At 57.1% G+C, this 15,889-nt stretch overlaps 1 protein-coding gene across 1 annotated transcript in view; it reads right to left on the bottom strand.

Annotated features, from left to right (window-relative positions):
• smarcd3a (SWI/SNF related, matrix associated, actin dependent regulator of chromatin, subfamily d, member 3a) overlaps nt 1-15,889 on the bottom strand; it is a 48,988-nt gene that overhangs the window by 14,966 nt on the left and 18,133 nt on the right. Inside the window, exons 3-7 of the mRNA XM_060824072.1 lie at nt 8,449-8,491; nt 4,028-4,150; nt 3,351-3,473; nt 1,807-1,902; nt 1,004-1,105 (exon numbers count right to left, since the gene is read on the bottom strand). Coding sequence (XP_060680055.1) covers nt 1,004-1,105; nt 1,807-1,902; nt 3,351-3,473; nt 4,028-4,150; nt 8,449-8,491 — 487 coding nt within the window. The remainder of the gene's footprint in view (nt 1-1,003; nt 1,106-1,806; nt 1,903-3,350; nt 3,474-4,027; nt 4,151-8,448; nt 8,492-15,889) is intronic.

The raw sequence follows: 15,889 nt of genomic DNA, 5'->3' as shown, positions 1-15,889 counted from the left end.
TGTGTAGCCACTGTGTGTATATGATGAGTCCAGCTGAGTTTCTGGTTAATGGTAACCCCCAGGACATTGCTATGGGAGATTCAGTGATGTAATACCATTGAATATCAAGGGGCAGTGATTAAATTGTCTCTTACTGGAGGTGGCCATGGCTTGGCATGTGTGTGGTGTGAGTGCTAATTGCCACTTGTCAGCCCAAGCCTGGATATTGTCCAGATCTTGTTGCATTTGAACGCGGACTGCTTCAGTATCTGAGGACTCACGAATGGTGCTGAATGTTGTGCAGTCTTCGGTGAACATCCCCAGTTCTGACCTTCTGATGGAGGGAAGGACATTGATGAAGCAGCTGAAGACGGTTGGGCCGAGGACAGACCCCTGAGGGACTCCTGCAGAGAGGTCCTGGAGCTGAGATGACTGACCCTCCAACAATCACAACCATCTTCCTGTGTGTCAGGGATGACTCTAACCAGCGGAGAGTTTACCCTCCCCCCCCTCCCTCCGATATCCACTGATTGCTGTTTTGCTTGGGCTCCTCAGTCGAATGCAGCCCTGCGATCTCTCCCCTCGGTTTCTTCTCCTTGATATCTAGGTACACCAATCAGTGAGTTGTCCTTCAGCATTTTGTCTGTCCAATAAAATGGCTTTTTGAACTCACTTTCCGGTCTCGTTGGTCTGTTGTAATCACTTGTTTTCCAGCTTCAACTCACTCTTTTGTGACGCTCTCTCCCAAATTTAACAACAAATCTTAAAAACTTAGTGTTTTCCAAATTGTTAACCCAATAGCATTGTATTTCCAGAACACAGACAGGCCAGTCTGCCCCTCTCCTGTGTGCTATCTACTCTTTAGGAACCTGTTCTCACCCCCTCTTCATCACCCTCATCCCCATCTGCCTCTGCCCCTTAATTCCCCCTTTATCCAGCCTCTGCTTAAACTGGATCATTCCCTGTGGGAGCTGTTTCCATTCTCCCCCTCCTCCGCTCCCCACGCCCCCCACCCGGTGCCCACCTGGTAGTCGAGCATGAGCAGCAGCGTACACCGCACGCTGACATCGCCCGGTCGCTTCACCTGGAACCCGTCCGTCTCTTGGGTGGTGGGTGTTCGGTGCCACTGCAGAGAAATCACACCCACATGTTCACCCCTTCAAATCTCCTGCTGCTCGTCCAAACACACCCATCCCCACCGTCTCAGCGACACTCACTCACCATCGTTCACGTGTAAGATCATGGGAGACCTCCCAGCCCAGTGGCTTCACAGCGGATGCTGACAATGCTCACCGTGAGCCGGTGTCTCGGGGGAGACAGATTCTCGCTAACGCGGTGGGAGGGGCCCTGAGGCTACAATCCAAACGGCCCATGAAGGGGATAGCAGGGCTGAGGGGCCGAATTGCCCCAGCCTGCCTCTAATTCGTGGATGGGAAAGTGGAAATCCTGTGGCGTTCCTCAGGATCAGCCCATCCCTGAAAATCCCATCCCCTGGGATCTGGGTCGGGGTTATATGGGGATGAGGGGGAGCGGGGACGATACCCAGCCCCCGAGGTAGGGTGTGTCACCTCACTGCAGCGCGGGCACATGAAGTAACAGCACCCCAGGAGACGGTGTCCCAGGACGCAGCATGGGGGGAGTGACCAAACTGAATCAGGCCAAGGGGCAAGGTCAGATCAGCGCTGGGGACGGTAACACAAGGACATGTCTCTGATACCGGAGGAGGAGTAGACGAGGGAGAGGGGCTTTGGAGGGATGGGGAAAAAAGGGGGAGACTGTGAAAGATCAAGACTATTATGAGGTTGTGAAAGAAATAGGTGATATCACCTCCACCAAGTGATTGTCTGGTCCGTACAAATCCTTATCCAGCTCAATAACAAGGCTCTTGAAAAACGAGGAGAACTTCCGTTTCTGTTTTCCAGGCTGAAACACAAAGAATATTCAGGACAATCGAAACATCCGAAATAATCACAGTCAGACACTGTCGGAGGGTCGGTGCAGAGGGAGTGCTGCACTGTCGGAGGGTCAGTGCTGAGGGAGCGCCGCACTGTCGGAGGGTCAGTGCTGAGGGACGCCACACTGTCGGAGGGTCAGTGCTGAGGGAGCGCCGCACTGTCGGAGGGTCAGTGCTGAGGGACGCCACACTGTCGGAGGGTCAGTGCTGAGGTAGTGCCGCACTGTCGGAGGGTCAGTGCTGAGGGAGTGGGCACTGTCGGAGGGTCAGTGCTGAGGGAGTGCTGCACTGTCGGAGGGTCAGTGCTGAGGGAGTAGGCACTGTCGGAGGGTCAGTGCTGAGGGAGTGCCGGACTGTCGGAGGGTCAGTACTGAGGGAATGCTGCACTGTCGGAGGGTCAGTGCTGAGGGAGTAGGCACTGTCAGAGGGTCAATGCTGAGGGAGTGCTGCACTGTCGGAGGGTCAGTGCTGAGGGAATAGGCACTGTCGGAGGGTCAGTGCTGAGGGAATGCCGCACAGTTGGAGGGTCAGTGGTGTGGGAGTGCCGCACTATCGGAGGGTCAGTGCTGAGGTAGCGCCACACTGTCGGAGGGTCAGTGCTGAGGGAGCGCCGCACTGTCGGAGGGTCAGTGCTGAGGGAGCGCCGCACTGTCGGAGGGTCAGTGCTGAGGGAGTGGGCACTGTCAGAGGGTCAGTGCTAAGGGAGTGGGACTGTCGGAGGGTCAGTGCTGAGGGAGTGGGCACTGTCGGAGGGTCAGTGCTGAGGGACTGGGCACTGTCGGAGGGTCAGTGCTGAGGGAGTGGGCACTGTCGGAGGGTCAGTGCTGAGGGAGTGGGCACTGTCGGAGGGTCAGTGCTGAGGGAGTGGGCACTGTCGGAGGGTCAGTGCTGAGGGAGTGGGCACTGTCGGAGGGTCAGTGCTGAGGGAGTGGGCACTGTCGGAGGGTCAGTGCTGAGGGAGCGCCGCACTTCGGAGGGTCAGTGCTGAGGGAGAGCCGCACTGTCGAAGGGTCAGTGCTGAGGGAGTGCTGCACTGTCGGAGGGTCAGGGCTGAGGGAGTGGGCACTGTCGGAGGGTCAGTGCTGAGGGAGTGGGCACTGTCAGAGGGTCAGTGCTGAGGGAAAATTTAACTCTTGAGGCGTACTGACCTATCATTGATGAGTGTCTGACTGGGATGAGTAGAGGTGAGTGAGAGGTGATAGGGAGGGTCGGGAGTTGAGGTGGTGGAGGGGACGGGGGGGTGAGGTGGAGGAGGGGATGGGAGTTGAGGTGGTGGAGGGGACGGGAGGTGAGGTGGTGGAGGGGACGGGGGGGTGAGGTGGTGGAGGGGACGGGAGGTGAGGTGGTGGAGGGGATGGGGGGTGAGGTGGTGGAGGGGATGGGGGGTGAGGTGGAGGGAAGGTAGGCAGGCACTCACATCCTCGAGGAGTTTCCCCTCGACGCGGAGTTCCCATGAGGCAATGCTGCTGTCCGAGTCCTCTGTCTCACTCCGAGCCGGGTTAAAGGTGTTCGAGATGTAGAGCCGCAACTTTCGCTTTTGCTGCAAAACCAGACAGGGAACGGTTACCAGGGAAACTGTTACCATGGGGAACATAACCAGGGGCATGGTTACCGGGGAAATGGTTACTGGGGGATCGGTTACCGGGAAAGCGGATAGTGGGGCGTGCGGTTACCAGGGAAACAGTTACCAGGGAAATGGTTCCTGGGGGAGCGGTTTCTGGGGGAACTTTTATCAGGAAAAGTGTATCCGGGTAGCGGTTGGTGGGGGATCAGGAACAGTTACTCAGGGGACAACCCCTAACTGTCACCCCATCCCCCCCACCGTTCCCCAACATAACCCTCACCCTCCATCGCCCTTCACCCCCCACTGCCCCTCACCCTCCACCCTTCCCCACCTCCCATCGCCCCTCACTCCCCTCCTCTCCTTACCCCCACTCTTCTCCACCCCATCGCTCCTCTCCCCCCATTGTCCCTCACTCCCCATTGCCCCTCACCCCCCATCGCCCCCTCCCCCATATCATCCCTCTCACCCCATTCCCCCTCACACCTCTCCTACACTCTCACCCTGCACCGCCCCCATTCCCCTGGCTGTACCTTGATTGGCCTTTTCAGGGCCTCCTGTATGTCCACCCTCTTCCTCATGATGGTTTGGTCAAGTTTCCTCTCGAAGGCCAGGAGGTCCATGTAGGCCTGGGATTCGGGAACCAGCTCTCGGATCTGGGCAGTGGGATAGGAGAGGGAGAGAGATATGGACAAACTCATCACCCATTCCCCAATCTTCCCATCTCCATCTCCCACTCCTTCCTATTTCAGCACCCGTCAACCCTCCTCTCCTCCACGCCCACCAGCACCCACAACAGGAGGGGAGGGGACGGGAGGGGACGGGAAGTCAAGGCATAGACTGGGTTGAGGATGTCGCTGGATTTTTCCAGACTGTGGGGTAACAAGCTCACAAAGCCACAGGGTGAAGCAGCAGGAAAAATCAAAGAATAAAGGTAAGGGAGTTGGAGATCACAGAAACTCTGTTTGATCAAATAGTTAATGAGAAAAATAACTGGTGGAAGACAACGTGGATATTTTTAGTTTAGAGACATGAGCTGAATTACAACATAAAGATGGAAAACTATAGCAGTTGTATCAAAAAAACATTAACTGAAGAAGCATCTGAATGTACCCCGGGGTGTTACTGTCATTAAAATGAACCCTTGATGAGGAAATGGAGACCATCACATATTCAGGCAGATGAGAAATGGGCAGAGGTTCATCAAGTCGTATTGCCAGTAGGGTAATGGAAAGGAGATGTTGTGGGTAGCACATTAATTACGCGTAGGAGGTCATTTGAGAGTAAGGAAAACTCAAGCTAAAATCCAAATACATGTTTATTGGCCTGGACTGTGTCAGGATGTGGTTGAATTTTTGCCAGTTATGTTGTATGAGAGCTGTGGCATGCGATAATTGGGAAACTTCAGGCAGTGATTAAACCTACATCTCTAATACCCGTTGCTGCATTTGAGGAACCTTTTACAAGAGTCTTAATTGATTGTGTAGGACCTCTCCCTAAAACAAAAAGTGGGAATCAGGATCTGTTGACCAGAGCAGATGTGTCCACTAGAATTCTGGAGATCAATATCACAAGGAAGGGAGACAAGTTACTCAAATCATTTACTAGTTACAGACTACCCATAGAGGTACAGTCAGGTCAAGGGTCAGATTTTACATTAAAATTACTCAAAGACGTTATTGATAGCTTAGCAATAAAAGAATTGGAATCCACTGCATACCATCCAGAATCGCAGGGAGTGTTAGTAAGATGGCATCAAACTTTAAAGACTATGTTCAGATCTTACGGTCAAGACTACCTAGCTGATTGGGATAAAGGAATTCCATTTGTACCTTTTTACCTTTGTGGTTATATCTAATAAATCAACCAAATTCAGTCCATTTGAAATAGTTTCTTGGCAAAAGGTAAGAAAACTACTAAAATTAACTGAGGAGAAATGAGTAAGTCAGAATTCAGACTACACACTTGGACCATATGCCAAATTTTAGGGGAAGATTAAACAGGGTCGGAGAGTCAGCTAAGCAGCTTTCTAAAGTAGCACAGCATGTAATAGAGAAGATAGACAGATCGATCAGGTATTTCTCCAGAAAACTGGATATTCATCAGCAGAAATATTCCATAATTGAGTGGGAGCCCTTGAGTCTGGTGTTGCAACATTTCAACATTTATTTTACCGGTCATGTATCTGAAACAATTGTATATACATCATAGATTAAAGATCTTGGAAAAAGTTAAGGACACAAATTCTAGACTGTTTAAATGGAGCTTCTTATTGCAGCCGTTCAATTTGAAAGCTGGCTATGTGGCAGGTTGGGGGACTGTAATCGTCATTGTGTTGCTGGGAGAAAGTGAGGACTGCAGATGCTGGAGATCAGAGCTGAAAAATGTGTTGCTGGAAAAGCGCAGCAGATCAGGCAGCATCCAAGGAGCAGGAGGTTCGACATTCCGGGCATGAACCCTTCTTCAGGAATGAGGAAAGCGTGCCAAGCAGGCTAAGATAAAAGGTGAGGACCAGTAGGGTTCTGTCCTGGTGGCGATTGGAGGGGCGGGGCTCAAGGGCGGAGGAGCGGGAAGTGGAGGAGATGCGGTGGAGAGCAACATTGATCACATCTGGGGGGAGTCTGCGGTCCTTGAAGAAGGAGGCCATTTGTGTTGTTCGGTATTGGAACTGGTCCTCCTGGGAGCAGATGCGGCAGAGACGAAGGAATTGGGAATATAGAATGGCGTGCCCCCTGTAAAAACGCCATCTCATATTCCCAATTCATTCGTCTCCGCTGCATCTGCTCCCAGGAGGACCAGTTCCAACACCGCACAGCCCAGATGGCCTCCTTCTTCAAGGACCGCAGATTCCCCCCAGACGTGATCGATGATGCCCTCCACCGCATCTCCTCCACTTCCCGTTCCTCCGCCCTTGAGCCCCGCCCCTCCAACCGCCACCAAGACAGAACCCCACTGGTTCTCACCTACCACCCCACCAACCTCTGTATACAACGTATCATCCGCCGTCATTTCCGCCACCTCCAAACGGACCCCACCACCAGGGATATATTTCCCTCCCCTCCCCTATCAGCGTTCCGAAAAGACCACTCCCTCCGTGACTCCCTCGTCAGGTCCACACCCCCCACCAACCCAACCTCCACTCCCAGCACCTTCCCCTGCAACCGCAAGAAATGTAAAACTTGCGCCCACACCTCCTCCCTCACTTCCCTCCAAGGCCCCAAGGAATCCTTCCATATCCGCCACAAATTCACCTGCGCCTCCACACACATCATCTATTGCATCCGCTGCACCCGATGTGGCCTCCTCTATATTGGGGAGACGGGCCGCCTACTTGCGGAACATTTCAGAGAACACCTCTGGGACACCCGGACCAACCAACCCAACCACCCCGTGGCTCAACACTTCAACTCCCCCTCCCACTCCACCGAGGACATGCAGGTCCTTGGACTCCTCCATCGCCAGACCATAGCAACACGACGGTTGGAGGAAGAGCGCCTCATCTTCCGCCTGGGAACCCTCCAACCACAAGGGATGAACTCAGATTTCTCCAGTTTCCTCATTTCCCCTCCCCCCACCTTGTCTTAGTCCCAGCCCTTGATCTCAGCACCGCCCTCCTAACCTGCAATCTTCTTCCCAAGCTCTCCGCCCCCACCCCACTCCGGCCTATCACCCTCACCTTGACCTCCTTCCACCTATCGTATTTCCAACGCCCCTCCCCCAAGTCCCTCCTCCCTACCTTTTATCTTAGCCTGCCTGGCACACTCTCCTCATTCCTGAAGAAGGGCTCATGCCCGAAACGTCGATTCTCCTGCTCCTTGGATGCTGCCTGACCTGCTGCGCTTTTCCAGCAACACATTTTCAGCAATGTGTTGCTGGGACCTTGATGAAGGAAGACAGAGGCATGTGGTCGTAGGAGTAAACAGACTGAATCGTTTGTAGTAGTGAATGTTTGCATGCTTAGAGTCAATGTAATGTATGTGCAGTGCAGTGGACTAACAGAGTAAGGTGAAAGGTTTTTAAAAATGACTTCATCATTGTACCTTGATGATTCATTTGTTTAAGAGGTAGGTATGATGATACTATGGCTATAAGGTGTGTCCTTTGTTCTAGTTTTTTTTAATGAAGAGAAGTTTAGACAGAGATAGCGAGCAGTCTGCTCAAAGTTAATCAACAGTTTGTGAGGCCTTGGGTTTTTTAAAAATTTGGAACAATAGAAGCAGCCTGAATGGGTGGGATCAGGCTTCCACAGAACCAGGAGGTCTATTTTAGCTTTCTGCAGTCACTGGGGTCTCGAGGCTGGATGTGGAAGCTCTTGTTCCTCTCTCTGTTCCACCTAAAAGCTGGGCTTCTCCTCCTGCTGCTGGAATCTATTTCACTGAATGTGCCTTTGCCAAGGGTGTGTTTGTGGGATGTTACTGTCGTGGAACAGTGAGTTTCTAATTAGTCAACTAATTAGTAGTAGTTAACATATATATTTAGTTTGTTAAGTATTTTGAGAGTTCCAGTTAAGCCAATTATTTTGTCTGTAGTGTAAAAGTAAAGTGCATTTTGCTTAAAGTCAAGTCGATTAACCAATCAAATCTCGTCTGGAACACGATTCCTTCCAACTACCTTTAAATTAAGACAAGGCTCGGGCTGAGACTATCCTCTGAATCTATTTAGAGGGAGATTGGTCAGGGTCAGGCAGGATTCGAACCTGGCTCCCCAGAAGATTTCCTGGGTCTCGGGATTAACAGGCATTACCCCAGTAGCAGCCCCTCCCCATGGGATTGGATCGGGCTCCTGGATAATAACGCCCTGGGGGTGGGGGTGGGGGTGGGGTTCTTTCTCTTTCCGCCCCCATCTCTATTGAAACTCCACTTTCTCAGGGCTTTACACAGGGACAGAGCAGATCCCAGTGGATTCCGTGATCCAGGAACCAGATCCCTCGTACACCTCCCTCCGGCTCACTCACCCTCTGCGGGAGGATCTTGTCTGACATCTTCCGTCTCTTGGCGCTACAACAATTCAACAGAAACAGGAATTAAAAACACGAAGAGGGAGGGGAGTCACTCTGTAATTGAACAAGTTGGTGAACAAGAACAGGAACCGCTGGCACCTGTGGGGAGGAAGCAGGGTTGACAGCTCAGGCCTGAGGAAGGGTCACGACCAGAAACATTAACTCTGATTTCTCTCCACAGACACTGCCTGACCTGCTGAGCTTTTCCAGCAATTTCTGCTTTTGTGTCTGATTTACACGAGATGATAACACTCTGGAGACAATCCCAGCGGCCACAGGCTCCTCGACACATTAATCTAAAATGTTGCTGTGTACCTGCCAGGGAACTTCACCCACCCCCACACGTCCCCATCACCCACCCCCAACCCCACCCCCACCCACGACCCACCCACCCTTCACCCACCCCCACCCACCACCCCTCCCCATCACCCACCCCCACCCACCACCCACCCACCACCCCTCCCCACCCACCCACCACCCCTCCCCATCACCCACCCACCACCCCTCCCCATCACCCACCCACCACCCCTCCCCATCACCCACCCATCACCCACCCACCACCCCTCCCCATCACCCACCCACCACCCACCCACCACCCCTCCCCACCCACCACCCACCCACCACCCCTCCCCATCACCCACCCCCACCCACGACCCACCCACCACCCCTCCCCATCACCCACCCCCACCCACCACCCCTCCCCATCACCCACCACCCACTCATCACCCCTCCCCATCACCCACTCACCACCCCTTCCCATCACCCACCCCCACACACCACCCCTCCCCATCACCCACCCCCACCCACCACCCACCCCCATCAACCACCCCACCACCCCCCATCACCCACCTCCACCACCCCCCCATCACCCACCCCCACCAACCACCCCCACCACCCCCATCACCCCCCAATCACCTCCCCATCATCCATCACCTACCCCCACATCACCCACCCCATCACCCACCCCCCACCAATCACCCTCCATCACCCACCCCCCCATTATCCATTACCCATCCCCCATCACCCACCCCCATCATTCATTACGCATCCCCCATCACCCACCCCCCATCATCCATCACCCATCACCCACCCCCATCACCCACCCCCATCATCCAACCCCACATCACCCATCCCCCATCACCCACCGTCATCATCCAACCCCACATCACCCACCCCCCATCACCCTCACCCATCCCACCATCATCCATCACTCACCCCCATCACCCATCACCCAACCCTCCATCACCCATCACCCAACCCTCCATCACCCATCACCCAACCCTCCATCATCCATCACCCAACCCTCCATCATCCAACCCTCCATCATCCAACCCTCCATCATCCATCACCCAACCCCCCATCATCCATCACCCACCCCCATTATCCATTACCCAACCCCCCATCATCCATCACCCACCCCCATTATCCATTACCCAACCCCCCATCATCCATCACCCACCCCCATCGCACACCCCCCAACATCCATCACCCACCCCCATCATCCATTACCCAACCCTCCATCATCCATCACCCACCCCCAACATCCATCACCCACCCCCCATCATCCATTACCCTACCCCCATCATCTATCACCCACCCCCATCACCCACCCCTCAACATTCATCACCCACCCCCATCATCCAATACCTAACCCCCATCATTCATCACCCACCCCTGTCATCCATTACCCAACTCCCCATCATCCATCACCCACCACCCATCACCCACCCCCATCACCCATCACCCACCCTCCTCACCCACCCCCCATCAGCCATCACCCTCACCCACCCCCCATCAGCCATCACCCACCCCCCACACCCATCACCCACCCCCCTCACCCACCCCCATCATCCATCACCCAACCCCCATCATTCATTACCCACCCCCATCACTCACCCCCGTCATCCATCACCCACCCCCTTCACCCACCACCCCATCACCCATCCCCCATCACCGAACCCCCATCACCCAGCCCATCACCCACCCCCCATCACCCATCACCCATCACCCACCCCCCATCACCCCATCACCCACCCCCCATCACCCATCACCCCATCACCCACCCCCCATCATCCATCACCCCATCACCCACCCCCATCATCCATCACCCCATCACCCACCCCCATCATCCATCACCCCATCACCCCATCACCCACCCCCATCATCCATCACCCCATCACCCACCCCCATCATCCACCACCCCATCACCCACCCCCATCATCCATCACCCACCCCCCATCATCCATCACCCCATCACCCACCCCCCATCATCCATCACCCCATCACCCACCCCCCATCATCCATCACCCACCCCTGTCATCCATTACCCAACTCCCCATCATCCATCACCCACCACCCATCACCCATCACCCACCCCCCATCAGCCATCACCCTCACCCACCCCCCATCAGCCATCACCCACCCCCCATCAGCCATCACCCTCACCCACCCCCCATCAGCCATCACCCCCCCCACACCCATCACCCACCCCCCTCACCCACCCCCATCATCCATCACCCAACCCCCATCATTCATTACCCACCCCATCACTCACCCCCGTCATCCATCACCCACCCCCTTCACCCACCACCCCATCACCCATCCCCCATCACCCACCCCCATCACCCATCACCCCATCACCCACCCCCCATCATCCATCACCCCATCACCCACCCCCCATCATCCATCACCCACCCCTGTCATCCATTACCCAACTCCCCATCATCCATCACCCACCACCCATCACCCATCACCCACCCCCCATCAGCCATCACCCTCACCCACCCCCCATCAGCCATCACCCACCCCCCATCAGCCATCACCCACCCCCCATCAGCCATCACCCTCACCCACCCTCCATCAGCCATCACCCACCCCCCACACCCATCACCCAACCCCCTCACCCACCCCCATCATCCATCACCCAACCCCCATCATTCATTACCCACCCCATCACTCACCCCCGTCATCCATCACCCACCCCCTTCACCCACCCCCCATCACCCATCCCCCCATCACCCATCACCCCATCACCCACCCCCATCATCCATCACCCCATCACCCACCCCCCATCATCCATCACCCCATCACCCACCCCCCATCATCCATCACCCCATCACCCACCCCCCATCATCCATCACCCACCCCTGTCATCCATTACCCAACTCCCCATCATCCATCACCCACCACCCATCACCCATCACCCACCCCCATCAGCCATCACCCTCACCCACCCCCCATCAGCCATCACCCACCCCCCATCAGCCATCACCCTCACCCACCCCCCATCAGCCATCACCCACCCCCCACACCCATCACCCACCCCCCTCACCCACCCCCATCATCCATCACCCAATCCCCATCATTCATTACCCACCCCATCACTCACCCCCGTCATCCATCACCCACCCCCTTCACCCACCACCCCATCACCCATCCCCCATCACCCACCCCCATCACCCCATCACCCACCCCCCATCATCCATCACCCCATCACCCACCCCCCATCATCCATCACCCCATCACCCACCCCCCATCATCCATCACCCCATCATCCATCACCCCATCACCCATCCCCATCACACACCCCACCACCACCACCCCATCACCCATCCCCATCACCCACCCCCCATCACCCACCCCATCACCCAACCCCATCACCCAGCCCCCCAACACCCACCCCCCATCACCTACCCCCCATCACGCATCCCACCACCACCACCCCATCACACATCCCCCCCATCACCCACCTCCCATCACCCATCATCCACCCCATATCACTCCCCCATCACCCACCCCCTATCACTCCCCCATCACCCAGCCCCCCATCACCCACCCCCCATCACCCACCCCCAATCACCCACCCCCCACCACCACCCCCCCATCACCCACCCCCATCACCCACCCCCATCACCCACCCCCATATCACCCACCCCCCAATCACCCACCCCCAATCACTCCCCCATCATCCATCACCCCATCACCCACCCCCCATCACCCACCCCCTATCACACCCCCATCACCCACCCCCCCATCACCCACCCCCCCATCACCCACCCCCCCATCACCCACCCCCCCATCACCCATCCACATCACCCACCCCCTATCACTCCCCCATCACCCTCACCCCATCACCCATCACCCACCCCCTATCACCCACCCCCTATCACACCCCCATCACCCACCCCCATCACCCAGCCCCCCCATCACCCACCCCCCATCACCCACCCACCACCCCTCCCCATCACCCACCCATCACCCACCCACCACCCCTCCCCATCACCCACCCACCACCCACCCACCACCCCTCCCCACCCACCACCCACCCACCACCCACCCACCACCCCTCCCCATCACCCACCCCCACCCACGACCCACCCACCACCCCTCCCCATCACCCACCCCCACCCACCACCCCTCCCCATCACCCCTCCCCATCACCCACCACCCACTCATCACCCCTCCCCATCACCCACCACCCACTCACCACCCCTCCCCATCACCCACCCCCACCCACCACCCACCCCCATCACCCACCTCCACCACCCCCCCATCACCCACCACCCAACCCCATCAACCACCCCCACCACCCCCCATCACCCACCTCCACCACCCCCCCATCACCCACCCCCACCAACCACCCCCACCACCCCCCATCACCCCCATCACCCCCCAATCACCTCCCCATCATCCATCACCTACCCCCACATCACCCACCCCATCACCCACCCCCCACCAATCACCCTCCATCACCCACCCCCCCATTATCCATTACCCATCCCCCATCACCCACCCCCATCATTCATTACGCATCCCCCATCACCCACCCCCCATCATCCATCACTCATCACCCACCCCCATCACCCACCCCCATCATCCAACCCCACATCACCCATCCCCCATCACCCACCGTCATCATCCAACCCCACATCACCCTCACCCATCCCACCATCATCCATCACTCACCCCCATCACCCATCACCCAACCCTCCATCACCCATCACCCAACCCTCCATCATCCATCACCCAACCCTCCATTATCCATCACCCAACCCTCCATCATCCAACCCTCCATCATCCAACCCTCCATCATCCAACCCTCCATCATCCATCACCCACCCCCATTATCCATTACCCAACCCCCCATCATCCATCACCCACCCCCATTATCCATTACCCAACCCCCCATCATCCATCACCCACCCCCATCGCACACCCCCCAACATCCATCACCCACCCCCATCATCCATTACCCAACCCTCCATCATCCATCACCCACCCCCAACATCCATCACCCACCCCCCATCATCCATTACCCTACCCCCATCATCTATCACCCACCCCCATCACCCACCCCTCAACATTCATCACCCACCCCCATCATCCAATACCTAACCCCCATCATTCATCACCCACCCCTGTCATCCATTACCCAACTCCCCATCATCCATCACCCACCCCCATTATCCATTACCCAACCCCCCATCATCCATCACCCATCCCCCATCACCGAACCCCCATCACCCAGCCCATCACCCACCCCCCATCACCCATCACCCCATCACCCACCCCCCATCACCCATCACCCCATCACCCACCCCCCATCACCCATCACCCCATCACCCACCCCCCATCATCCATCACCCCATCACCCACCCCCATCATCCATCACCCCATCACCCACCCCCATCATCCATCACCCCATCACCCACCCCCATCATCCATCACCCCATCACCCACCCCCATCATCCATCACCCACCCCTGTCATCCATTACCCAACTCCCCATCATCCATCACCCACCACCCATCACCCATCACCCACCCCCCATCAGCCATCACCCTCACCCACCCCCCATCAGCCATCACCCACCCCCCATCAGCCATCACCCTCACCCACCCCCCATCAGCCATCACCCACCCCCCACACCCATCACCCACCCCCCTCACCCACCCCCATCATCCATCACCCAACCCCCATCATTCATTACCCACCCCATCACTCACCCCCGTCATCCATCACCCACCCCCTTCACCCACCACCCCATCACCCATCCCCCATCACCCACCCCCCATCACCCATCACCCCATCACCCACCCCCCATCATCCATCACCCCATCACCCACCCCCCATCATCCATCACCCCATCACCCACCCCCCATCATCCATCACCCACCCCTGTCATCCATTACCCAACTCCCCATCATCCATCACCCACCACCCATCACCCATCACCCACCCCCCATCAGCCATCACCCTCACCCACCCCCCATCAGCCATCACCCACCCCCCATCAGCCATCACCCACCCCCATCAGCCATCACCCACCCCCCACACCCATCACCCACCCCCCTCACCCACCCCCATCATCCATCACCCAACCCCCATCATTCATTACCCACCCCATCACTCACCCCCGTCATCCATCACCCACCCCCCACACCCACCACCCCATCACCCATCACCCACCCCCCATCATCCATCACCCCATCACCCACCCCCCATCATCCATCACCCCATCACCCACCCCCCATCATCCATCACCCCATCACCCACCCCCCATCATCCATCACCCCATCATCCATCACCCCATCACCCACCCCCATCATCCATCACCCCATCACCCACCCCCATCATCCATCACCCACCCCTGTCATCCATTACCCAACTCCCCATCATCCATCACCCACCACCCATCACCCATCACCCACCCCCCATCAGCCATCACCCTCACCCACCCCCATCAGCCATCACCCACCCCCCATCAGCCATCACCCTCACCCACCCCCCATCAGCCATCACCCACCCCCCACACCCATCACCCACCCCCCTCACCCACCCCCATCATCCATCACCAAACCCCCATCATTCATTACCCACCCCATCAGTCACCCCGTCATCCATCACCCATCCCCCATCACCCACCCCCCATCACCCATCACCCCATCACCCACCCCCCATCATCCATCACCCCATCACCCACCCCCCATCATCCATCACCCCATCACCCACCCCCCATCATCCATCACCCCATCACCCACCCCCCATCATCCATCACCCCATCACCCACCCCCCATCATCCATCACCCACCCCTGTCATCCATTACCCAACTCCCCATCATCCATCACCCACCACCCATCACCCATCACCCACCCCCCATCAGCCATCACCCTCACCCACCCCCCATCAGCCATCACCCACCCCCCATCAGCCATCACCCTCACCCACCCCCCATCAGCCATCACCCACCCCCCCCCCCATCACCCACCCCCCTCACCCACCCCCATCATCCATCACCCAACCCCCATCATTCATTACCCACCCCATCACTCACCCCCGTCATCCATCACCCACCCCCTTCACCCACCACCCCATCACCCATCCCCCATCACCCATC

The sequence above is a fragment of the Hemiscyllium ocellatum genome, chromosome 4 (genome assembly GCF_020745735.1).
Source record: "Hemiscyllium ocellatum isolate sHemOce1 chromosome 4, sHemOce1.pat.X.cur, whole genome shotgun sequence".
NCBI classification, from domain to species: domain Eukaryota; kingdom Metazoa; phylum Chordata; class Chondrichthyes; order Orectolobiformes; family Hemiscylliidae; genus Hemiscyllium; species Hemiscyllium ocellatum.
The sequence above is the reverse complement of the archived record's forward strand: the minus strand, read 5'-3'. Positions and strand labels throughout refer to the sequence as shown.